The sequence below is a fragment of the Astatotilapia calliptera genome, chromosome 16 (assembly GCF_964374335.1).
Source record: "Astatotilapia calliptera chromosome 16, fAstCal68.1, whole genome shotgun sequence".
Classification (NCBI taxonomy): domain Eukaryota; kingdom Metazoa; phylum Chordata; class Actinopteri; order Cichliformes; family Cichlidae; genus Astatotilapia; species Astatotilapia calliptera.
The window spans coordinates 245,411-271,282 of NC_137437.1; the positions used below are offsets into that span (position 1 = coordinate 245,411).

The following is a 25,872-nucleotide window of genomic DNA, read 5'->3' on the forward strand; positions in this document are numbered from 1 at the left end:
AGGACTTGTTCATCAAAACAGAAAAACAATGCATATTTCAACATTATTATTAGCGTTAGAGTTCAATGTTATTAACACGTTTCATATTCTGGGCAGGTGTCAGGTTCCTCTGACACGCGTGTCTTAGGCAGTTTGTGGTTGAGCTGCTGTTCCACGTTCGTTCCAGCTTTCTTTACAAACTCTTTGTTTGGCCTCTGATCTGGCATCAAACTCAACGATGTTCACCGTGAGCCGGGCTCAAACATGTCTGGTTAGCTTTAGTTAAACAGTGTCATTCATTAAATGTTTGCAGGGGGCATTCACACCACGAGGTTAGGAAGAAAATCCAACAGGTCAGCTGCAGCCGTTTAAAACAGGTGGAAACCAACATATACGTGTTACCATAGAGACAAGCTGGCGGGATGGTCCTGACTCTAACCTGACTGGGGTCATCGTGCCCGTGAGCGTGACCACTCCACGTACAGTAATGGCAACAAGCCTGTGTTACATTACATGATATAATGACACTGGCTGCAGCGCAGCAGCAAAAAGAACATCTTTGACTTGCAAACACTCTGAATGATTAGCTTTGTGTTCGCAGCTACTTGCTTTCTGACGACCAACGAAAAGTCCTGAATCCTAACTACACATCTGCAACATCTACATTTGCTTGTTTTTACTGTAGCTTTTTTAAGACTCGTACAGTTTGGGTTTTAATGAACGTATGATTTACCACAGACTGTGATTCACTAACAGCTTTTCAAGGCCTTCAAACTAATGCACAGAAATGCTGGAGGAAGCATCGTAGGCCTAAAGTCGAGGAAAACATCTGTCACATCTACTCAACTGTTCAATGTCATGATTGTCCATTTTTATACAACTGCAGCTCAAGTGTCACTTCAAATAAAACCAGTGCTTTAAAGATTGCAGCCAAGCTGTTAACATGCCGGTTACATCACTTCCTGTCTAACCTCCACTCCCTCCTCCTCCTGCACAAAGTGGAACTGGCATACGTCCCTTCATCTTTGATCGCTGGTAGGAAAGCAGAGGGGAAACATGGGCAAAGGCAGAACACAAGCAAACAGATGATGGAGGAACACACTGTGAGCATGACCGCACCTCTCCTTGTGTTCCTCTCCTCCAAGCATCAGAGAAAATGGAGCTGACGACACTCTGGGAGCGGGTGTGGCCCGATGATGTCATCTCTGATACACCGCTGTCTGACTGGCTCGAGTGGTTGGACTGGGATTCTGGAGGGTTAACAAAACATTGAGAAACTGATGACAGTGCTTTTAGTGTGTCTTTTAGCTCATGTTTGAAAGAATCCAGCTGCAGGGATCTTTCCACAGCAATGTTTATCAGGCTCTGAGTGCTCCTTCAGCCCTAATGTGTTTATCTGTAGGTGAGATATACATTCACATGTAATACATAACAACACACTGCACAGCAAAATCTCCAGTGTTAAATTAACACTAGAGAGTGTCTATATGGGTCCACACCTCTGAGTGTTAAATACAACACTGTTGAGTGTTAAATTAACACCTTTGACAGTGTTGTATGTTTAAAAGTAACCTAGCCAGTTTTGCAGATTAACAATGGCTAACACCGAGCAGTGCTGATTTTCTAACACTGGAAAATAACTCAAAATGTTAGAAATATTCCAGTGTTAGAAAATCAGCACTGCTCAGTGTTAGCCATTGTTAATCTGCAAAACTGGCTAGGTTACTTTTAAACATATAACACTGTCAAAAGTGTTCATTTAACACTGGAGATTTTGCTGTGTATGAACGAGCCAGTAGAGCAGGGCGATACGACCAAAAATATTTATCACGATATACGTTTGAAAATTTGCGATAACGATATAACTGACGGTATAATTGACACGAGACAAAATACTTTACGACTCCACAACTTTATTAGTGCAAAAAAACCAAACAAACATCAGTGTATTTTCACTTAAACAAGCAGCTGTTTTTTGCAATAAAGTTATATAAACTTTAACAGTGCAAATTCCTCGCTGACAGTTTAACCAAAAGGCATTTCCAGTGGAAACTGGCCGACATATCCTCAGCATAACCATGTATAACATCCACAACACTTACAAAGAGGTCATACACACACAATACGGTAATATTATGTTGAAGCGCAGCACGTATCACTCCGCGAGGCTCCGCCTACGATAGCCGTAATGCTCCCACAATCCATCAAGCTTTGCAAAGTCGTACTGAAACATTTGACAGATTTTCGAGCGCCGTGCACATAAAATCGTTTCCAGGTCAGTAAACACAACCAGAGTTCATACATAAGGCACACGGGATTATAAGGGGCTCTGTCGACTTTCAGAAAAATCAAAGGATTGATTTTAAGTGTGCCGTATTTTCCAAACAACACGGTAATAACGACGGCCCGCTAGCATGCGCTACCAAAAATAGTGCTTTGTTGTGTGTCTGAGGGACGAAAGCTAAACCAGTTCCACACCAGTGAAGCTGCAGCATTTTTACAAACCAGTTCAGGTTCATCTGTTTCATTCAACGATCCACTTTCTCCGCCATGTGCGTATGTAAACAAAGGCACTGTGTATGTGCGTTTTACCCATATTCTATCACGATATTTCATTTTCTTAGCGTTTCCCAACATTACACCAGTATTACCATGAACGGTATGATATAGCCCCGCCCTACCAGCCAGTGATCTCAACCAAAGGAGGCACACGGACCTGGAAGGCTGGAGGAGCTGGATCCAGACTTGATGGAAGACGAAGACAGGGAGGACCAATCATAGGCTGCCTCCGACCTCCTCATTGCCTCCTGGAAGTTGATGTACAGCTGCTTCCCGTACTGATGGACACATACACAGGTGACACTTTACACAAGAAAGGCAGCTTCAGCAAGTACACAGCGTCCCCACAGTGCTCCCCCCATGTGCATCAGGCTGTGGGCAGGAATAAACACTTGGGGGGGAGGTGTCAGTAACAGCACGCCGATCATAAATCAGTAGTGAATAAGTGAAAATGACAAAGTAATAGCAGGCAGTATGAGGCGTGCTTATTAGATCCCATCTGTGGGCTGTCACACACACAGTCACAGCTCTGTGGACTTTAGTCTCAGGTTACACACTCTTATAAACAGCTAGGCTGAGAAAAGGAGCACACAGGCAATCAGAGCGCTGAAAGTTTGGCAAAGTTAGCTGGCACAGGGTGTTAGACCATGGAAAAGAATTAGAGCACATCATTTAACAATAAAAACAGGAGTTGTTGTTGTTTGTTTTTAAATAAACAACAGCATCCTAAACACGGGCAAACTCTTCAATTTATACTTGTTTTCATACATCATATCCAGAATAGTTTCCCAGTTTTTCATGGTGCACCAGCATGGTCCTGTGTCCCACAGCCTGTGAGCCGCACCAACATCATACACTACGAGTGAATCATCTCCGATTAGAGCCGTCGTGTGATACGACAGGGAGACTGTGAAACGTTTACCTTAGCGATGCGGATGCTGTTGATCCACTGCTGCAGCGTTCTGACATCGTCACAGCAGAGATATTTGATGTACTGTGACTTCTTCTGGATCTGAGGGTGCTACAAAAACACGCTGCATTAACTCACTGGATACTATTAGTTTTAGACCCATCCAAGCGTCACTACAGTTTTTCACCACTAGATGGCAGTGGAAGATCATGTCCACCTACCTTCAGCACCATGCAGTAGTCTGTGGGAGCCTTGTACTTGCTCTTGTAGTCCTGACCAAGGTAGACATTAACATGATCCAGCTGGAGGAAACACGCCAGGTCTCTGGATGCCTGCACAAACACACGTATCTCACAACTTTGCACCCAAACACTGACTGTATGACAAAGTGCTGCCTCCATTACACACCTTGGCCTTGCCCTTGGGAACGTAGTAGATGCCCGAAGCCCTCAGCAGAAAGTAGCGCTTCTTCCAGGACTTTTTGCCATCCTCCTTCAGCCATAAGACACCCTCCATCTCAGGGACGGACACTGAGCTGCCCCCGAAACACTCCTGACATACAAAAACACCATTTTTATTTTCGCCTGAAATTAAAACCATCATGCTAAATGCTAAACATTCTACATGTTTAGCATTTCATGTAAGGACCCAACAGAAGGGAATCTGATGAGGAAAAAAAGAATAAAAATAGAGACCGACCTCTAACAGAGCCTCCTTGTTCCTCTCGGCCATCTCGCATGTCTCCTTCCTCCCCAACAAGTAGTTCTGCAGTAGACAGTGAGCATGAGAAAGAAGGGGTAGGTGAGGAGCTGGAAGTCCAAGAGAAGGTTCAGTCGAGAAGTCGCAGCAATCGGCTCATTATTGTCCAACTTCTGGTTTAAGGTCAACCCTAATGTTCAGGAAAAAGTCCCGCTGTGACCTGCACTATGCTGCATGTGGAGGAGCACTCCGAGCTGGTGCAACATGCCAGAATCCGCCCCATGAATGAGAGCGGTGTCCTGCGGCGCTGTGAGGGACAACATGCCACTTCTCCACCTTGCTCATCACCTGTTACCTTTTACAAGATTTGCCTGGAAGCTTCTGCACCTCCTCTGACACCCAGCTTTCCAAGAAGAGACACGCGTGACAAGGCGGCTTGTCACGCGTGTCTCTGCGACGGCGTTTGATTCTTATCAGCCGATTCCTGAACTTTTGAACATTGGGTCATAATTGCAGGGTGCTTTACATGTGCATATGTCTCACCTGGGGGTTTTTGAACAGAGCATACTTCTCTATGCGCTCAGTGAACATCAGGCGGTTCTGGCTGTCTCTGGTCCAGTTCAGCAGGTTCTCCACGAGGTTCTCGTGATCCTCAAAGATCCGCTCTGCATACAGTCAAAGTCCAGACCGCAGCATTAAAATCATTGCTAGTCCACCACTAACACTTTCAAAGATTTTGTCATGAAGCAAACGATAAGCACAAAGTGTTTCACACGAGCTAAAGATCTGGAAATGTCCCCGCCGCCCTGACACGTTTCAGCTTTCCGTACGTCCACGTTTAAAATCTCAAAACAGGAGACTTTAATTTTCCTACAATAACAACCCAAAAATGTTTTGATGGGAGTTTTTTGACCAGTTTATGAATACTAACATGTGATTAAAGAGGCGTGTTTGTTGATACACGTCAGCTTTCCTTCAATCAGCAGAAGAATCCTCATTAGATCATTCCTGCTGTGCACAGCGACATCAGCTTCAGGTCTGAAACAGGAAGTCAATTTATTGCTAAAGGGTGCCCAGCAGGGTGCTGGTGGCGGTGTGGGAATGTGAGGGGGGTGGTGGGTGGAAATAGACGTGGAAAGCATCACTTACTTGATTAATTAGTACAGCTGGATTTAAATCTAACCCCAGATTGTGTTTGTAAGCAGAGCTTTGAGAGACGTGTGGATTTGTGTAAACGAGGAAGCTTTAGATTCAGCTGGATGTGATCAAACACACTTTGACGTCCCGCTCTCTTTCATAACACTGCTGACCGCAATTCAGCAGAAGCCCTGAAGATGTAGGTTAGATCACACGCATCACTGCACTGGACCTACAAACAGGCTGTGTGTGTGTGTGTGTGTGTGTGTTAAACTGAGTGGAAGCTTGTAGTACAGTGTGTGCTACATACACGCAGTTCAACCCCCAAAGGAAGTGTGTGTGTTTGCAGCTGAATATCTGTGCTGTCACTGATGGCGAAACATCACTGAACACAATTACAAATCTAAGCTAAACAGCAGAACTGAGCTTCACTCGTTTGGTTAAAGTCTGGTAGCACCAGATCACAAATCCCAGTCTGCTTCACACGGTGAACACGAACACGTTACACTCATCTAACAACAGGTAAGAGCATTTTAAAAAGAATCCTCTTGTTGATTGATGACCCATAAAACCAGGTTCAGTTTCTAAGAGCTCACATTGAACACGGAGCTACAGTGATGCTAAACCAGATGTGACAGTGACGGGGGACCGAACAGTAATATCTGTCAACCACTGCTCATCAGCCATATCTGATCAAAACACGGATTTAACGCTCCATATTTTTGTCCCAAAATAAGTGCCTGAGCCTAGAATTTCACCTGCAACATGTTTTCCCAAAGACTGTATGATTGCAGCCATTCCCCAACTCTCTGTGAATGGGACTCATGGCCATTGATCAATGGTCTTTGATCAGCGGGTTTTGATCAATGGTCGTGAGAATTTGCATAATTAAGATTAAGGAACTGACCTCCCAGCCCATTGTTCCTTCAGTGGGCTGGTTTCAGTCATTGTGCAAATGTCCTGTTTATAAGATTGAAACCTGCAGTCAGCTGAGACTGAAGACGTCACCTGATGATGACGAAACGTTTCTCCCACAAAACGCTACGTCCAGATGAACAGAACCAACTTTTGGAGACAAAGACTGTATGACTGGAAGTAGGTGCAGCAGCGTGGGACGTCAAAAAGAAGACACGTCACGTAGTGTCCATGTGTAAATATGGGAACAGTTTAAAAAAGTATGACTCAGGCTCTGATTGTGGATCACAACAGCTGGTGTTTAGGGATGAGGTCATCTAAGTGTCCACTGCAGCCACCAGCTGTACTTTCATACTGCATTTTCCATCTGTGAGATATATAGATATATATGTATATATGTATATTAGGGGTGCAACGATACTCGTATGGATATTGAACCGTTCGATACAGTGCTTTGGGTTCGGTACGCATATGTATTGAACAATACAAAATTTGTAATTTATTTTATCAACTTTCCTTCTGACGATGCTGTCTGTGTTGAGCGCTCAGTGGATCTGCGCTCGACAGTGCAGCCTAGGCGGAGTAGTCGAACGCAGATTCACTGAGCGCAGGGCAAGCTAGCGAGACAGAAGTTAAGCTCTCGTTGCAACATGGCAAATTGAACCTCCCCCACCCTCATTCAGATCTGGCGTTTGGAACTATTTTGGTTTTCATGTGACGAATGACCCTGAAGGTAAGCGCGTCATGGACTAAAGTAAAACAGTATGTCGGATGTGCCACGCAATGGCACATCCGACATACTGTGGATGTGCGTAACTGTGTGTTAGCGCAGTTAGCTCGTTAACGTGTTGACGCCGTCCCCCACGCACGGGGCGATCTGCGGTAGCTCGTTAACGGAGATTCGCCGTGTTGTGGCGTTAACGTCATTTCAGATTAAGGCTGACAGCACTAGTGGGAACACAACGAATATGACTGCACATTTACTCCGACATCATCCTAGTGCAAAGACAAGTGGAAGCAGACAAAAACAACAAGCAGCATGCTACAAACTTTACCTGAGTCATTTAGACAGCCGTTAGCACAGGATTCTCCTTATGGGGACCTGATATGTTTAATATGCTGCTGAGTGTGTGTTTATTTTTATGCTCCTCTTTCCCTTCCCATTTCTGGCCCACTTGTCAGACGGACGTGTATTTGGGATTTTGGAGGACTGAACTGGAACGCGTTTGTGGTGGAAACCTCTGTGTGTGCTGTGTGAAGGGTTTGCATTAGTTTGTACACATCAGGGACCCTCAACACGAACTTTTAGCAGAGCTGCACATTAAAAAACCCAACATATTATATAATTTTTTAGTAACTTCTCTCCCTGTGTTTGCTTTCAGGAAACAGGAGTACACATGACGTCATGAGCAGACAGAAGAGCCTCTGTGTGCACGTGCACTCACCCATCTGCAACTCGCTGATGGTTTCCACCAGTGACCAGTCCGCACTGTAGCCACAGTGAGATTTCTCCAGCAAACTGTCCAGAACCTAAAGACAGGGACCAACTGTGAGATTAGCGCTGTGCTCATACTCTACTGCTTTTTAAACTAACTGCATGACTACACCAGCAGGAGCCGTACCTGTCTGACCGTTTGCCGTTCGTCCACCATCATGGTCTTTGAGCTCTCGTCTGACAGATGAACACGAATCACCAGCTGTGAGCAGGACCAGGAGGAGAGAGCAGAGTACGTAACACGGCTAAATGTGAGCTGCTAACATCTCGTAAGCTAACCTTAGTCAGGCTAATGTTGCTAGCAACTAACGTTTTCTTTTTAGGCTAGCGCACTGGCTAATGTTAGCTTTTTATGGGTTGAGGAATGGCTAACACAATGTTTTATATAAGCTAATAGTATCGTTGTTTTCAGCTTCTTGTTTTCACAATTTATTGTTTGTTTTTAATTAAATCTCGGACACTGAAACCAGCGCTTAGCTACACTCGTTTTATTGAAGCCTTTCTTGAAATGACTCCAGAAAGTTACAAACGTGATTACTTTATATTTACAGTACTCGTTCATTTATTGGTTAGCATTAGTATAGGCTTGTTCCTTTTTTTTGAAAATGATAAAATATGTTGCTATATGAATATTTCTCCCATCTCCTAGCACGGTGTATGTCATTCTGTATGCTGCGAAACAGTGCAAACTTTCTAGACTCTTCAGGTTTACCATCATCTACGCCAGGGGTGGGCAACTCCAGGCCTCGAGGGCCGGTGTCCTGCAGGTTTTAGATCTCACCCTGGGTCAACACACCTGAATCACATGATTAGTTCGTTACCAGGGGCCCGTTCTTCGTACCTCGCTAAGTAGGTTAGCTGGATTAGATTGTTGACGATTTCGCGTGATCTTGGATCGTTCGGTTCCCCGAAGCTCATCGTCATAGCAACAGAGCCGTAAGCGTAAACCTGCTGGGGAGCAGGTTTACTTTATGTAAACAGGATTAGATCGCGGCCACGCAGGTATGCCCGCTTCATTTATACGAAAGCAACAGCGATATTTTACCACTGTTTCACCATAAATAAATAACATCAATGTAACTAAAGATAATGCAGCACTTGATCCTTTTATTGATGTCACACAGATACATACAGGTCATTCCCTAAAAAAGGGAAATGTACTATTAACATTCTATTACATGTATATGATTCATATTTCAGAGTAGTAATTGTAAATTACTTCGTGTAATCAAGATGAGAGACCACGGCTATAAAAGCGAAGGTGGATTTGGGAAGTCTGTCGCAGCCATGTCCTGTCCGTTTACGCGAGCCACCCATTGTGGAAGGTGCAAGATTGATAAGGAGAGTCCTCAGAATTCAGCGTATATTGCGGGATAGACAGGATCCTTTAGCTCAGCGCGACAGTGTGCTCATAGAGAGATATCGATTTTCCCGTGAGGGTATTATTTACTTAACCAACTTGTTGACGAGGGGGTGCAGGACCACCACCTGTCTTTTTTTGCTCTGCCCTTTTCTTGGTTGCTGTTATGAACAAACCAACAGATTATTTCAGGGTCTCTTTCCAAGAGACTAAAAGCAATATAAGTGATAAATATTACCATTCTGTAGAATATTCTTATATTTCACTTTTACTTGTTCCCATGTTCTAGTGGGTCCTGTCGTGGCTCTAATGTGAAAGAGGATATAATGTAACATAATATAATATAATGTAATATAATATAATATAATAAATCTACCCTACCGCCTACTGGTGTTGGCCAGATGGCGCGATATGGCAGCCTCGCTTCTGTCAGTCTGCCCCAGGGCAGCTGTGGCTACAACCGTAGCTGCCTCCACCAGTGTGTGAATGTGGGAGTGAATGAATAGTGGTATCGTAAAGCGCTTTGGGTGCCTTGAAAAGCGCTATATAAATCCACTCCATTATTATTGTTATTATTAAATTACTTACGAGTTTAATTTGTCAGCAACTTTCTGCCAGCCCTCTCTCCTTGCTTTTGCAGCCTTTGCAGTGTTCCCTTGGGTTCTGATTAAACTCTGAAACTCCTGAAATCCCTCACTCAAGGGTTCTTGCTCTGCTGCCGAAAAATACCGAGCGCACTCCTTCGACATTTTCGCCGACCAATCAGAGGGTTGCCAATCACTGTTTCTGCTATCGATGCGTAGCCCCTTTTACGACACCCAGTGATCTCACATTACTTCAGCCAGCTGTACTAATCGTCAACAGCAGGTGTGTTCGGGGAACCGGATTAGCGAGCTCACGGTTAGCGCGATGGTTTGGTCTTGGATGTGTCATTTGATCTTGGATGTAGTGAGCGACGTACGAAGAACGGGCCCCAGGCCTCTGGAGAACTTCAGGACATGTCGAGGAGCTAATTTAGCCATTTAAATCAGCTGTATTGGTTAAAGGACACATCTAAAACCTGCAGGGACACCGGCCCTCGAGGCCTGGAGTTGCCCACCCCTGATCTACGCAGTGATGTCAGAGAACCGAAATCAGTGCATCATGAACTGAATTCAAATGTTAGAAAACATCTGAATACACTGTTTTCAGTAAGAAAGCTTGCACGTAGATTCTGACATTCATATTGGCAGAAGCTGGGGTGAGCACAGCTCCTGCAGGCTTTGGTAAAGTCCAGACAGGCTGCTGTCAGGTTGAATTACGGCCTGTTGTGATTGGTTCTCTTTGTGTTAATCACCACCAATCACCAGTGATAGCAGTGCGTTTGAGTCAAAGTAAAGATTTCACTGTAATTCTGACAGTTTCCAAAGCAGAAACGTGATCTGGTCTCTGTGGTGGGTCCGCGCCGCCACATACATGATTACATTTTTAACAACCTCATCTCAAAAGCCACCTTATATCACACTTTCGTATAGAGCCAGTTCTATGCAGCCAGTAAGTGTTCATTCTTGTATTATTAAAAAACGTGAGCGATGGGTTGAGTGTGATTTTATGGGCTTTGTGCACACAGCTGTTCATACATCTGCCTCTTTCTCTAATGGGGCTTTTGCAGACATGGTGCTGAAAGATCACTTTTCTGGAGCTTTGTGCAGGATCAACATACAGATGATTCAACACACACACACACACACACACACACACACACACACACACACACACACACACACACACACACACAGGTAGCTGGGTGTGTGTGTGTGTGTGTGTGTGTGTGTGTGTGTGTGTGTGTGTGTGTGTGTGTGGGGTAAATCCAGGTTGGTAATCCCTCCTCTCTCTCTCTGGGATTGGAACTTAACTTGCAGCGGTCATTATGTAGAGTGCTCAGTGTGTGTTTGATGTGCATGTTGACCCCAGCTGTTACTGACCAGAGCTTTCAGTGTGGAGTAACACTGACTTGACCCAGAAAATGAAGTGCGGCGAGCACGTGCCGCAGACGCAGCTACCAGACAACAAATGCGTGGCTCACCTTCTTCACCTGGGCCTCCTTGATCTTCTCGAGGGCCAGTCGGATGTTCTCTGCCTTCAGTTTGGCAGCCTGCTCCTCCTACAGACACACACACACCGGTCAGTCAGTGCAAACCAGCAGTCACTCAGCATCGAGCCCGTCACCTACCTGACTCCTCCAACATGAGTTCATCGTTTGTTTCCCTCAAACAGCCAACACTTCTGTGTCTGCTTGATGTCAAATAATATTTGCGAGGTTTAATTAAAGAGAAGTCCAACTCCAGGAAATGCTGGCGTTTAATGTTTGGGTAGGATCGATGCATTCCCAGCTGGCTGTGTGCCAGCTTCCCGTCTCACCAGGCTTCGGATGCGCTGATGTAGAAAGGCCGAACAGGTTAGCGCCACCGCAGAGAACTGCTGTTCAGGAGCCCAAACTACGAGGAACCACGGGAAGAGTTTGGCTGGCAGGCGTGCCTCTCCTCCTGCGTCTCTTCATTTTAATCATCGTCATCAGCGCGTTATTGGACAGCACAGGAAAATGAGACTGGATTAATGCACGGCTGTTGGATTATCCAAACTGAGCGCACGCCGCTACTTCAGCCTGGACAGACGCCGCTTTATCACGTCAAAACAAGGAAGAGGAAGGAGTGGAGGAGGAAGACGGTGGATCGGAGCAGCTTCAGGCACAAGACCTGGAATCAAACAGACTGACCGCGTACGCTCATGCTGATGCAACCATCAGCTGATCTGCAGACTAACAGCCTCCTGTATCAACGAGCTATCAGACTTACTGAGTCAATCCCAGAGTGAAAGATGCTACCCTGTCCTGTCACATCCTCCCCGGCCAAGCGAGACAGAGGGAATGAGAGGAGGAGACGGAGGGAGAGATGCACCCAGCTGGGGGGAGGGGCATTGCTGCTGTGCAAGCTTACATGGAAGAGCACTGATCTCTTTATCTCAGGCTCTCATGCCCCCTCCTCACAGACTCACACTCCTGCTGTGCTCTGCCCAACACAGTCATCTCCTCCTTCACTTTTCTCCTGCTGCTGTCCTCACCTCACCTCTCTACCGCTCACATTCTCTTTGAGTTGGATCCAGTTTTAAGGGGTCTGAGTATGGAGGCGCTCTGCTGTCAGTCAGGCTGCATGAAAACAGGAGCCATGTGGTGAGGAGGAGGAGATTAGCAGCCACTTTCCCTCATTCCCCTCCCCCACCCCCAAAACACACCGAAGGATGTGCACACACATGCGCGCGCACACGCACACAATTCTCCAAGCAGCACTGAAGCGAACAGCCTAAGCTCATAAAGAGCTTCATAATCCAGTGCCCATACTTGACTGGCCTTAATTATTCCACTTGGTTCCACAGTTAACTGTCGTGACAAACATATATGGAAGCAGACAATCATTCAGAGGTACAGCACTGTGCAAAAGTTTTGAGCCACCCCTCATTTCTTTATCTTTTGCCAAGAAACAAATGAAACCAAATGTGCACAGACTGAACCGATACGGCCTGACAGCCGTTCCACTGAGGCCATGTCTTCACTGCTGGTGGATCAGTTTTAGGGCTCCTGTCAAACCTTTGGCAGGACGTGACTAAAGCCAGTGAAACAAATGGTGGGTTTCTGTGATGGGCTGTTAGTAACAAAGTGTCTCTGGACATATTTAAAACTGGTTCTTTCATCCTTTCAGTTGGGGCCGTTTTGATGCTTGATTAACTCAGAGAGGGTCAAGTGGCTCTAACGGTCTGATGCATGGCTTGACTGAAAGTCAGACAAACCACAGCTAATGCCCAAAGAAAGCCCAGAGAGCTAACAAAGCTTCATTTTTGAATACTTGAACACGCCGACCTCTGACATCACTGTGTTTTCCATCTTGCAGCATAATCATCGTCTCTCTGTCTCACACATATTCAGCTGGCCTACATTATGAAGCAGCTAAAATGAGCTTGTGCTCAGGGAGAGATCTTCTGCCTTTGAAGTTTTCTAGGATGAGTCCCCTCAGTGCTGCAGCTCAAAACACAGCGCACAGATGAACTGCACAACTGGGCCAGCAGTGTGTGGACTTATTGCTGAGGCAGTGTAACACTGACACAAAAACAGTATGCAGACCTGCTGCATCCACACACACACACACACACACACACACACACACACACACAGTCTAATGACTGCAGATAATTACGCCCGCAGTGCAATCACTGCTGCAGGAATTAGACTGGCCCAGAAGCTCATAATCTGCCTGGATGGTCGGGGCCGTTATGCGTCCTCTAATCTGGGACACAGATGAAAAGAAAACACGGACTGTTTCCATCTTCCCAGAGACAGCTCGAGCATGTTGTGTGAATCAGAGTCAGGAATAGTGCAGCGAGGCAGCAGCGAGGCAGCAGCGAGGCAGCAGCGAGACGGTCTGACCCACAGCGGTGTGAGAACACTGGTAAAACATTTGTTCCAGTATATTCACTGAATTCTTAGACACAAGAGCCAGGAACAGTACAAATACTATGCAATGAGATACTGCATCATTAGAAAGTTCTTCAAGTATAATTTGATCATTCAGCACTATGTAAACGTCCAGCTTTAAACGCTGTTTGATGCAGTCGATTTCTAGGATGATATTCCTTTTTCCTCAAATTGGAGTTTTTGCGGGCAGCTGGCTGCGTTGTGTGCACGTGTCTACGTTTGATGCTCCTAGGAAGGGAATCACCCCTCTGTCCTCCAAAGGAGATTACCCCTGCAAATTTGGCACGTTCCTGTAACATCCAATCAAAGTGCCACAGTTGCTTTTTCTTCCAATGAAATCCTGTCATTGCCGATCCAATCAGGATAAAGCCTCCTTACTTGCTTGGTATTTAAGCTGGCCTTCCTAATACACACAAATACAACCTGCAGCTTAAGAACCACAGATTCTCCGACAGCTACGATTGCCACGCTCCCGTCCACGGACGTCCACGTTCAGTGTTAATACAACTCCCACTGCAGTTAGTGCAAGTTCAAAATAAACAGTAAAACACATAAGACGTGAAAATGTTGGTAAAAAATAACATAAGAAGAAAAACGAGTTTAAAAAAGAATAAAAAAATTATTGAAAATAAACCGGGAACGCCTGATCTCCACCAGCAGCCGGGATGCTGATCCCAGTAACTATTCTATATAGCGGGTAGCTGGTCCCATTATCAATACCAGCACCAGTCTCTGTTACTGCTGCTGGCTGCAAACGCTCGTTAGCACAGAGACCGCCTGTGGACCGTGGTTTCTGCTAACAGCAGCTAACCTAAACTGTCCAGGAGAGCGCTCACACATTCAGCCCGAGCTATGCCACAATATGAAATATGAAATATTATCACACACATTTAGTGTTTTTTACTGGAATGCAGCGTCCAACACCGGCTGAGCTGGTTGGAGCTTGTAAAAGCAGACACAGAAGAGTTGGCTGTCACACCTGCTTACCTGTGCTTGGTCTCATTATCAGAAGTAATCCTACATCCTCACAATCCCCAAGATTTTACAGTTACAGGCAAACAGGGCAAACAGAAAAGCACACAGGTGGGGTGTGCTCCAGCGACACGCTCACTGGTTTTTAGTGGATGTTTCACATCAGGCGAGGTTTCATAACTCAACATGCACACAGAAATAATGACATATTAGCAGGTACATACTGAGTTTATGACAACTTTGTCCTGTGTGGTCTTCACCTTCAAAGACTTGGTACACCAGTGAAACGCACATATGTCACACGTAGCACACGTCCAGTGAAGCAGCATTTGCCTTCACTCATACATGAAGCAAACCTTAATTCAAAAGTGTCTCTGCACTTGGCTGCAGGTACGACTGAAGGCAAACCAGCTTTTGCATCACTGTGACAAACACAAACCGAGCAGGTGCTGAGTGAGACGCACACACAGCAACATCAGAACAGCAACGGGCAGCATCCACAAAGCTGTGCAAAACAAGGCTCAAGCACAGAGTTAGAAAAGGAAGGCAAAGAGCGAGGTGAACAGAGTTAACAAGCACATCGCCAAAACTCTTGTTTTATCGTGCACATGCATGTTTATTTGACTTATGTAGAAGAAGGTGGAGGAGAGGATGGATGCTGACGCATGAGGGCAGAGGGGCAGTGTGCAGAAGTATGTGGGGTGTCACCTTGGTCAGTAGGTGAGAAGGTTTTCCCGCTATGTTTCTCAAAATCAGCGAGGTTTCCCTGTCCAAATACGAGTGCTTGAAAAAGAAAGAGAGAGTGCCGGTGAATCGATCTGCTGCTGATTGGTTGAACGTGGTAGTTTAGCAGAAAGCTCAATGGTCAGGCAGAGATCAGAGAGGGAAACCTGTGGAGGAGAACTGCACACACAGCAAACACATTAAAGCAATGATCAGCTCTTAATGGAAGGATATTACATCCCAGTGACCCATGTGAGGTTAGCCCTGACTACAACCTGTTTATATGCAGTTTTCCCCGATTCGCCTATAAGTTCAAAAAGCTTCAAAGGTTACGCCTTTAACTTTCTTCATCTTAAAGTGTTTTTGTAGCATGTAGCACAAATACAAGGTTACTGCAGATATCAAGAGATTAAGACACATATCATGTGACAGTCATATGCAAAAACTTGTTTTCATAAAAACAACCCACACTGCCCACGGACACCTGCACTCACAAGTTCAGTTCAGTTTACTTATACAGGGAGTGCAGAATTATTAGGCAAATGAGTATTTTGTCCACATCATCCTCTTCATGCATGTTGTCTTACTCCAAGCTGTATAGGCTCGAAAGCCTACTACCAATTAAGCATATTAGGTGATGTGCATCTCTGTAATGAGAAGGGGTGTGGTCTAATGACATCAACACCCTATATCAGGTGTGCATAATTATTAGGCAACGTCCTTTCCTTTGGCAAAATGGGTCAAAAGAAGGACTTGACAGGCTCAGAAAAGTCAAAAATAGTGAGATATCTTGCAGAGGGATGCAGCAGTCTCAAAATTGCAAAGCTTCTGAAGCGTGATCATCGAACAATCAAGCGTTTCATTCAAAATAGTCAACAGGGTCGCAAGAAGCGTGTGGAAAAACCAAGGCGCAAAATAACTGCCCATGAACTGAGAAAAGTCAAGCGTGCAGCTGCCAAGATGCCACTTGCCACCAGTTTGGCCATATTTCAGAGCTGCAACATCACTGGAGTGCCCAAAAGCACAAGGTGTGCAATACTCAGAGACATGGCCAAGGTAAGAAAGGCTGAAAGACGACCACCACTGAACAAGACACACAAGCTGAAACGTCAAGACTGGGCCAAGAAATATCTCAAGACTGGTTTTTCTAAGGTTTTATGGACTGATGAAATGAGAGTGAGTCTTGATGGGCCAGATGGATGGGCCCGTGGCTGGATTGGTAAAGGGCAGAGAGCTCCAGTCCGACTCAGACGCCAGCAAGGTGGAGGTGGAGTACTGGTTTGGGCTGGTATCATCAAAGATGAGCTTGTGGGGCCTTTTCGGGTTGAGGATGGAGTCAAGCTCAACTCCCAGTCCTACTGCCAGTTTCTGGAAGACACCTTCTTCAAGCAGTGGTACAGGAAGAAGTCTGCATCCTTCAAGAAAAACATGATTTTCATGCAGGACAATGCTCCATCACACGCGTCCAAGTACTCCACAGCGTGGCTGCAAGAAAGGGTATAAAAGAAGAAAAACTAATGACATGGCCTCCTTGTTCACCTGATCTGAACCCCATTGAGAACCTGTGGTCCATCATCAAATGTGAGATTTACAAGGAGGGAAAACAGTACACCTCTCTGAACAGTGTCTGGGAGGCTGTGGTTGCTGCTGCACGCAATGTTGATGGTGAACAGATCAAAACACTGACAGAATCCATGGATGGCAGGCTTTTGAGTGTCCTTGCAAAGAAAGGTGGCTATACTGGTCGCTGATTTGTTTTTGAATGTCAGAAATGTATATTTGTGAATGTGGAGATGTTATATTGGTTTCACTGGTAAAAATAAATCATTGAAATGGGTATATATTTGTTTTTTGTTAAGTTGCCTAATAATTATGCACAGTAATAGTCACCTGCACACACAGATATCCCCCTAAAATAGCTCAAACTAAAAACAAACTAAAAACTACTTCCAAAAACATTCAGCTTTGATATTAATGAGTTTTTTGGGTTCATTGAGAACATGGTTGTTGTTCAATAATAAAATTGTTCCTCAAAAATACAACTTGCCTAATAATTCTGCACTCCCTGTACAGCTCAGCAGCAGCAGTATGTAGAAACTGTCTGCAGAGACCAGACTGAGCCGACTCTACTAACAAATCATGTCATCATGTGGGACGGACCCTGGGTGAAGTTTGAGGGCTTTTAAAATAAACTACAAAACAGTCACATGACCACAAAGCTCAGGAAACTACAAGTGCAAAGACACCAGTTAATTCAGGACTTTGGGCTGATTTTTGTGGCTCTCTGTAAAAGGTCTGTGTCGTCATTTCTGGATTTGAAAGCATGACATCAAACCTGCATTCTCTCAGAGTCAGCAGGAGGCAACACAAGCAGCAGTCCCACAGACGTCCAGTAATGGGCTCCAACACTAGCTAATACAAACCAGTGTGTCTCTTATTGAACATGGAGCATGTAGCAGGGTATTCTTACATGGACACGCTGTGGTGTCACAGCACCACGACGGTGATGGCAAAGAGCACTTAGTGTCAGGCAATCGGTGTCACAGTGGAGACTTTCAGGTTTTATGTGTCTGCAAATGTCAGCACATATTCTCTAAAGACCACAATAAAGACAGGAGCACAATGAGACTGTTGCTTTGGTTGCAGTTTTCCATCAAGGAGAGGAAAATGGTGCCAAACATGCTGAATGGATTCAAGGACAAACTGTTTAGTTTGCAGTTTGGGTAATAATGTGGGAAACGTGACATCAAGGCTAAATCATGTAAACAGAAACGAGTACAGTGAGTCGCAGCAGCCGTGCAGTAAAACAGTGTTTACGACTGAGTCACTAAATGTACAGTTTTACTCGAATTTAAAGGCAAAGCTAAGAAAGAAACCGCAGACACGTCTGTGGCGTGGTGAGACTTCCTGTCCATGAGCAGAGCCACTGCACCGAGTGTGAACTCTTTGACCAAACACACACCAGGAGGCACTTTCAACAATGACACAGGTTCTTTGACCTGCTATTTTGGGGTCATGTTAAAATGATGCGAACCCATCCTCTCTCTTCTCATCTTTATAATCTGATCACTGCACATTTGCTTCAATCTCTAGAAACTATTTTATAGAAAGCATTAGGTCTGTCGTGACAGCCGCAGATTAAAAATAATATTTAGGTCAGACACACATAACTGACCCGTCCACAGCGTGTGTGACAAAAAGAGCTGCTACCCAGAAACAAGCAGATCAGGCGTGTCCTGTCACATGTAGAAGGCGAGGCTGGAAACATGACTGGGATGTTAAATATTCTGAATGGACAGCTCTCAGGAATTATGACACTGTTGGTGCCGTTAGAGCAGCTCAGTGTGTTTACAAGACGATAACAGACTAATAATAATCACAACTACTAAGTCAGCGTAATCTAACCAGAGTGCGTGGTGAACCCAAAGGTGTCTGATTGTGTAGTCATACACACCAGTTACAACACTGTTAGCGTCTCAGTACAACTCCATGCGTTACACTGTAGACTTGCTAGCATGTAAACGCTGACAGTTGATTGTTTTATCTAAAGTAACGTGACGTCATGCACTTAGTTAAAATGATGCTTTTAATTTCACCACATATAAATCTTCTGCACTGAAACACGTTAGCATTTAAAGCTGCTGCTGTTAGCGTGATGAAACACAACGTGACTGTTTTCACGAGTTCCAGACAAAGACTGAAGGATTTCATCCAAGTATTGAAACATGCCTTATATTCATGCTTAAGTTCGATTCCTGCAGCTCGTGTGCTTCAATCACAGGGTCACTGTTTTCTATCAAAGCTGATGATGTGTCACTGCCCAAATACTGACTTAACTGTGTTTCTACGATCGGACTTTCAAACATTCAACATCAATATATTTCTGCTGTGTGGTGAAAGAAAACAGGCAGGCGTGTCCTGAACTGAACCACAGTCAGGCTCCCACTAACTCAGAGCTCATGTCTGACTAACCTTTGTGCGTCCACGCGAGAGCAGCCATAACTAGAAAGTTCAATTTACTGAGTCCAGCGACGGGGTTATTTCTGCTGCCCACGGTCAGAGTGAGAGCCTCAGGGATTAGACTGCACGAGTCCCACTTTCTAATGAGCTTGTGGGAGAAATGCTCCGGCAAACACAGTACAGCACTTCTCCTCTTCCTCCTCTGTGTGTCTTTCTTCCTCAGCCCTCTCAGTATTTGGATGTTTGTGTTGCTAACATGTCTTACTCTCACATGCTGACGCACTCTTGCTTCTTCCATTATTCTAATATTGTTTCTTCTCTGCTCTCTCAGACAAACTGGAGCAGTAGCCCCGTTTCCTCACAGTAACAGGGTGTGTTTGGTTTTTGTTAAACAAGGTGACAGCACTAACAAGGTTGGAGGTTCAACTTCCTCAGCAAGGAAGAAGAAGAAGCTGTTATTTGTGGTGGCATGTGCGCGTCACTGAAGCTTTTCTGTTGGAGCAGTGTGGATTATAAAAGAGGCGAGGACGAAGCCTGAAGCAGCACAAAGCATAACCCGACACACACCAGTAACAAACAGCCGACAAGGTTGTGTTGTTGGAGAGGAGACAGGGTGACGTTGCATCGTTGGTCCCAAACACTTTGAGTCTCATGGAAAAAGACGGCTGGTTGGTCGTTGGGGGTTAAAGGCTCCTTTTCACTGAGAGCACCGTCTCTGTCGTCAAACTTTGGCAGGCAGCATGAACCACAGCCTCCTGTCCCATCTGAACCATCGGCAGCTGCCAATGATCATTTTCAGTGTGGGTTCACCCAGTGCTCACCCACACTGCTGTATAGTGTACACTTCCACACTGTGTGGCTGTCAGGGCTTCAGCTTTCTTTGTCTTTAAGGAGAACATGAATCAGACTGACAGCTACACAACAGTCTCTGATCCATTTATCGTCAGTCTGAGTTTACTGAACAGACACGAGGCTGCAGTAACAATAAGGAGGCCTTAAACCAGTAACCTCACCTGGAACTGTTGACCCAAGTCACACATGAAGTAAGGACAACTGCATTTATGCTGCCTCCTGCTGGGCTGCTAGAATCCATGTTTAAGGCTATTGGTGTTATTGTCATAATGTCCATCTTTTACATACAGTCTGTGGAAACGTCCATGCTGTTGGAAGTCTTCTGAAACTGCAGTGTACACGTTTTACACTCATCTCCAGCTGCAACACTAGAGTGATGTATGCATCCATTAATAATATCGTGCATATGATTCGTTATGAGCGTATTTTCACCCTCAAGCCACTAAAACTGCAGGAGCAAACTAAATGAACAGAACTTAGCTGTGTTTGGATTTCCTGAGCGCTCCGCATGTTCTTTAATTGTGTGTGTGTGTCGTGTAAATGCAGTTACTGTGTGATGTGCAGGTGTAATGCCAGGCAGTGAATATCTGTACTTTTAACCTGTAACCAACCAAAGGACCTCCTTGTTTGTGAGTTTACTGGTCATCACATTATCTACAGTAAGGTATCTTATGTTCGGCTACAGCAGCACAGGACCGTACAAACAGAGAGCCGTGTACCTCTGTGTTGGGATGACCTCGACCGGCTCCTTCTGCTGGGGGCGTCACTTGCTGGCCGTCTGGGTCAGCGCACAGAACGCTGTCCAGCGAGTCCATGGAAGAAGCCGAGTTAACGGAAACTCCGGATGCTGAGGTGATGGAGGAGCGTGACGAGTGGACAATCGAGCGTGCCTAAAGTGGCAAACCAGAAGACATAAGAAGGAGCAGAGAGGCCCTGTCATCGTCAGACCAGCTGGACACAAACGCTGGACAAGCCCGTAGAGATAATACGCTAATGAGCTTAAAACGCTGAGATGATGTGCTCAGACAGCAGTTTGCTGTTTAACTACTAACAAGCTGCTAGCTGCTCGTCTCAGAGTGTCTTTAAACACTAACCCTGAGCACAAGTCAGCACTTATGTTTACTCATGCTTTGCAGTGTGAGGTAGACCCAGTCCAGCCTGCAAGTAACCATGGCGAGCATTTCAAACAGACTGTGGTCACTGCAAACGAATCAACGTCTCTAAAGATCAGTCTACAAGTAAATGACTTGATGGGCTATTTAAATACTGAGAGTCACAGTGGTTTCTAATTCAAAACACTGAAAAGAAGAACGAAGGCCGTCCCGAGAATGTGTCTGCTATAAAAAAGGTTTAGGTACCCATGAAACGTGCGTTCATCCAACTACAGTCTCTGTGTAACAGAACTCTTGATGACAGACACTGTAAGCAGCACCGCTGTGTAACTGTTGCTTTGCTTTCATTAAACATACAAATATCTTTTATTTTATATGACACGGCTCCACGTAACCACAGCCAGGACACAGAAACCGAGTCTACGGGACTCGAGTTCCTCCTATAAAGCCTGCAGAACAGTGCAGAGCCATCGCGCTCACATCTGAGACCGATGACCAGTTCACTGAGCTGACTCCATCCTCCTGCTGCCGCTTTACTTCTGTCTTTCTCGTTTCTTTTGTTGCCTTTGTAACGCTGATGTTGTGATGAAGCACAAGCTCTGCTCTCACCTCGTGTTCGCTGACCGTGCCGACCGATCCCGTGCGTCGATGCTGCCTCTGAGAGGATCCGGGCCTTCGCATCGTGGCTGAGGATGCGAAGGAGGAGGCTGAGCTAAGAGAGTGGGAGGAGGTCTGACGAGCAGCTTCGTCCATACTGAGCGAAGCCTGAAGGAGACACAAACAGAAGAAATGAGAGGACAGACCGAGTACGTCTGCAGGAAGGGAGCACTTTGGTGGTGCTGCGGATGTGTCATCACTGACAGGTGATGCAGGTGGTGCTCGATGAATCCGCCCTTAAAGTTTTACCCACTAATATCAGGGCTGTGTCACATCTTATTGTATCCTCAGGGCATCCAGGTGTGTATCCAGGACTGTCTTATGTTCAGGCCTAACATCTGCACACGCAAAGAACTAACTAGGAAGCATTTGGAGACCGACTCCCCCCCCAGAAAAGCAGGAAAGGCCTTTATTTGCTGGTCAGTCACACGTCTGGCTTATCACGCTAAAGAGGAAACAGCGCTAACATCCTTAACTGGTCCAAGTGCTGGTTGGAACCTGAACCCTGAGCTGTTTAAAGGCCACGGGAATGAAGGGAGTGGCAAAGATGACGTTCATGGCAGCACAGCGAACATGAAAGATGGATGTGGTCACTGTGACGCCACCTGTGGGTTCTGAAGCATCAACATGTCCACAGCCATGTTATTTTTTTGGAGCTCGAGGTGACCGAGGTGACAGTGGAGACAACCAAGCTGGCAGCTCGGGTACAAGCTGCATCAGCCTGCAGCTACAGCTGTCCATCACATCAGCCACGAGCATCCAAATGTTGTTAGGAAGCTGACACAGTCCACAGAGACCAGCCTTACATCTGTCGCAGGCTGCACACGTCTTTATCTGTGCTGTGAAGTTTGTGTGTTAAACTGTTGCACTGTGATGTCTGTGATACGACTATGACAGGAACAAACAGAAGAACGTGACCACAGCTCAGAGAAACAGGGCTCAGCCTCCAGCTGCCCTCCCCTCACTCTCTCTGCATCAAGTTAGGGTTGAGTTGAGTCCCAACACTTCTTTGTAATAAAATCAAATGTGTACTTTTTACTGTTACCTTCTCCAGCTGGGCTGTGATGTCATCCAGACTGAAGTTAGAAGCCAGGGCTGGTCTCCCCTGCTGCCCAGCAGGAGCTCTGATGGTGCCGGCCGGTGACGCCCTGGTGCTGCTGCTGCTGCTGCTCGCCCCACTGCTGCCACCCCCACCGCTAACACTGTTACTACCACTGCCGGCAGCACCGCTGCTGCCCCCTGCTGGCTGCTGCCTGCTGCTGCGCCCAGCTGGGGGCTTCTGGCGAACCTGGAGAGACGAGAAAAAAGAAAGCGTTAGCATAAGAGGCGCAGTCGGTAAACGTACAGCCAGCGACAAGAGGGACGATTGTGCGTACCTTGGTATCGGTTATGCCCAGACGGGCCATGCTACCAGAGCTGTTTGGTTTGGCGTTGACGGTGCTGAGTTCCTGTTCGATGGAGCAGAGGTCGGCCATGAGAGCATCCAGATCCACATTCTCCCTCTGATTCAAGGCCTCTGCAGAGACAGAAGGATGTGAGGCAGGAACAAAGAGGAGCAAGCAGGCATGGCTGAACAAGAACAGACAAAGGTCAGCGACCTGTACGCAGAAGGTCGTTCATTATAGACTAGAATGACAACACGCTTTATGGTAACTGAAATGTACCGACAGAGTTTATCTTTCACCAAACATCAGGGCAAATACATACGACAGAGAAAAGCACTTTTTTATTATGCTTTTAAAATGCAGAGGAGCGAGCTGCTGAAACGTTTTACAGACGCACACTTGCTGATGATGTGTGTACGTCTGATTAGGACTTGGTTGTTATTTAATTGCTAAGGAAACAGTAAGGTGTGGGCTGCATCGTCCTGTGGGGGAAAAAGGAAAACAGGGAGAATAAAAATAAAATGTCTGACCGTTGATGTTATACATGGAGAATCTGTAGGAGAAGTTGGCTATGTTGGTCTCCTGTCTGAGCGGAGGCTTCTCCTGAGGTGGCCGTTCTGAGCGACCGTCATCCAGGCTCTGGATTGGCAGGCGAAGCAGAAAGGAGAGTGTTTACATGCAGCTGCATTTCTAACACAGATAAGCACGGACTGTTCATGCTCTGTGTACCTGTGTCAGCTTGTCCAGCTCTCCCAGCCAGGCACCAAACATCTTATCCAGGTCCTGGTCCTCCTTGTCACTGTCCTCCTCCTCCTCCTCCTCTCTGACCTCCACCTCCTCATCTGACAACTGATCCATCTGAGGATAAGAAGAGTCATGCTCATTAATGCTGCACCTGTGATCTCTGTGCTCCATCTGGTGGTCAATAGTGTGTACTACACCCTTCTTAAACCCTGTCTGAAGCTTGTTGTGTGAAAGCTGCAAATTCAGTGCAAGTGGTTAACGTGTAATAAATCGACGGGCAGCAGGAATCCGGCTTCAAAGAGTCCAGCTGGATTCAGTAGACAGGATGGACTCTGACGTCCCTGAGACGTTCATCGTTTCCTTTGGGATTTTCCAACAATTCAAATGCACATTAGAAGCTGCTCAGAATATATTTGTAGTCTGATAATCTCTCAGATTGGAATTATTAAAATGTCTCAGGAAATAATCCCTGCCCCAGCACGCCTTTAATAAGCCCAAATGATGGTTAGTGACCCTCTTACAGATAACCAGTAAATGGACTAAAGTTTAAATGATGAGGCTATAAGACGAGTGTGAGCCAGTAAGAACTGCAGTCAGCTGTTACACTGTTTGGTCCTTTGACCTTCAGTCTCTGTTGTGCCCATCTTGATATGTTTGACATTGTGGTCAAAAACAACATTTTCTATAAATTACTTAAAGAGAACTGTTTAATTTCTCGACCCCTTTGAGTCTTATTCACAGGAAGAGTTGGAGCGGTTTGTTTCCACAGAACTAAAGAGTCCGAAGCCAGAAATGAAAATACCGGGGAAAGGTTAAGAGAGATTAACTGTCTGTGTCCCCAGACAGAGAGCGAGGGAGCGTTGCTTTGATTAACGTCTCTCAGAGTTATTTAAATATACTGAGAAACAGATCAGAGACACGCAGCAGCTGTTAAATACTTTGCTGACAACCAGCAGCAAACACATCTTATTGTAATGAAACCAATGCTCCAACGGTTTATCAAAGTAAAACCATGACCTGCAACCAAACATCGATTTAGTCATCAGGCTAATTCCAACTACAAGCTCATTTCTTTGGTAAATAAAAATACTGCTGACAACAGTTTAGCTGAATGAATCGCTTAACTTTGAAGAGTATTCTAAGAAATAATTGCTTTTATTCGCCAGAGTTACACAAGTATCACATGAGCATTTATGTCAGAAGCTAATAGTCAGAAGATAGCTAGCATAAAAACACAGTACCAATATTAGAAAGGTATCATGACACATTAAAATAATCATACCTTGTTTTATTTGCACTGACACTCACGACACCCATATTAACACAGCATATACAGAATATGGGAAAGCCCTCAGACCATGAATACAACTAACCTAGCATCTCATGGTGGACCCGCTAACGTCAAAGACTGTCTGGCTACATGATGTGATATCAACCCAATGCAGGAAAAACTGGAAAGTTGTGTAAAATGAAAAGAGACATAGAAAGAAATGATTTGCAGCTCTCAAAAACCCACATTTATTTCATAAAACAACAGCGGAAATGTTCAAACTGACATGTTTTATTATTTCATTGAAAATATGATGATTTTGAAGTCGGCTCAAAAAAAGTTTGGAATGAAGCATAAGGACGGAAAGTAAGTGGTGCTGAAATCAGCTGGAGGAACCTTTGTCTCGATCGTGGCTCAAGAGTTGGGAGTTCGTCTTGTAATCGGAAGGTTGCCGGTTCGAGCCCCGGCTCAGACAGTCTCGGTCGTTGTGTCCTTGGGCAAGACACTTCACCCGTTGCCTACTGGTGGTGGTCAGAGGGCCCGGTGGCGCCAGTGTCCGGCGGCCTCGCCTCTGTCAGTGCGCCCCAGGGTGGCTGTGGCTACAATGTAGCTGCCATCACCAGTGTGTGACTGTGTGTG

General features: G+C 45.6%; 1 protein-coding gene across 3 annotated transcripts in view; it reads right to left on the minus strand.

Moving 5' to 3' along the window:
• raph1a (Ras association (RalGDS/AF-6) and pleckstrin homology domains 1a) overlaps positions 1 to 25,872 on the minus strand; it is a 78,064-nt gene that overhangs the window by 6,944 nt on the left and 45,248 nt on the right. For 2 of the 3 annotated variants that reach the window (XM_080290735.1, XM_026143828.2), the window contains 17 exons: positions 23,949 to 24,077; positions 23,750 to 23,858; positions 23,211 to 23,350; positions 22,880 to 23,122; positions 21,787 to 21,942; positions 20,785 to 20,955; positions 15,239 to 15,313; positions 11,120 to 11,197; positions 7,822 to 7,896; positions 7,645 to 7,729; positions 4,691 to 4,812; positions 4,148 to 4,213; positions 3,857 to 4,000; positions 3,670 to 3,780; positions 3,461 to 3,559; positions 2,696 to 2,816; positions 1,099 to 1,229 (listed from right to left, as the gene is read on the minus strand). In XM_080290735.1, the coding sequence (XP_080146861.1) occupies positions 1,099 to 1,229; positions 2,696 to 2,816; positions 3,461 to 3,559; positions 3,670 to 3,780; positions 3,857 to 4,000; positions 4,148 to 4,213; positions 4,691 to 4,812; positions 7,645 to 7,729; positions 7,822 to 7,896; positions 11,120 to 11,197; positions 15,239 to 15,313; positions 20,785 to 20,955; positions 21,787 to 21,942; positions 22,880 to 23,122; positions 23,211 to 23,350; positions 23,750 to 23,858; positions 23,949 to 24,077 (2,055 nt within the window). The remainder of the gene's footprint in view (positions 1 to 1,098; positions 1,230 to 2,695; positions 2,817 to 3,460; positions 3,560 to 3,669; positions 3,781 to 3,856; positions 4,001 to 4,147; positions 4,214 to 4,690; positions 4,813 to 7,644; positions 7,730 to 7,821; positions 7,897 to 11,119; positions 11,198 to 15,238; positions 15,314 to 20,784; positions 20,956 to 21,786; positions 21,943 to 22,879; positions 23,123 to 23,210; positions 23,351 to 23,749; positions 23,859 to 23,948; positions 24,078 to 25,872) is intronic. The other variant, XM_080290736.1, reaches the window with a different exon arrangement.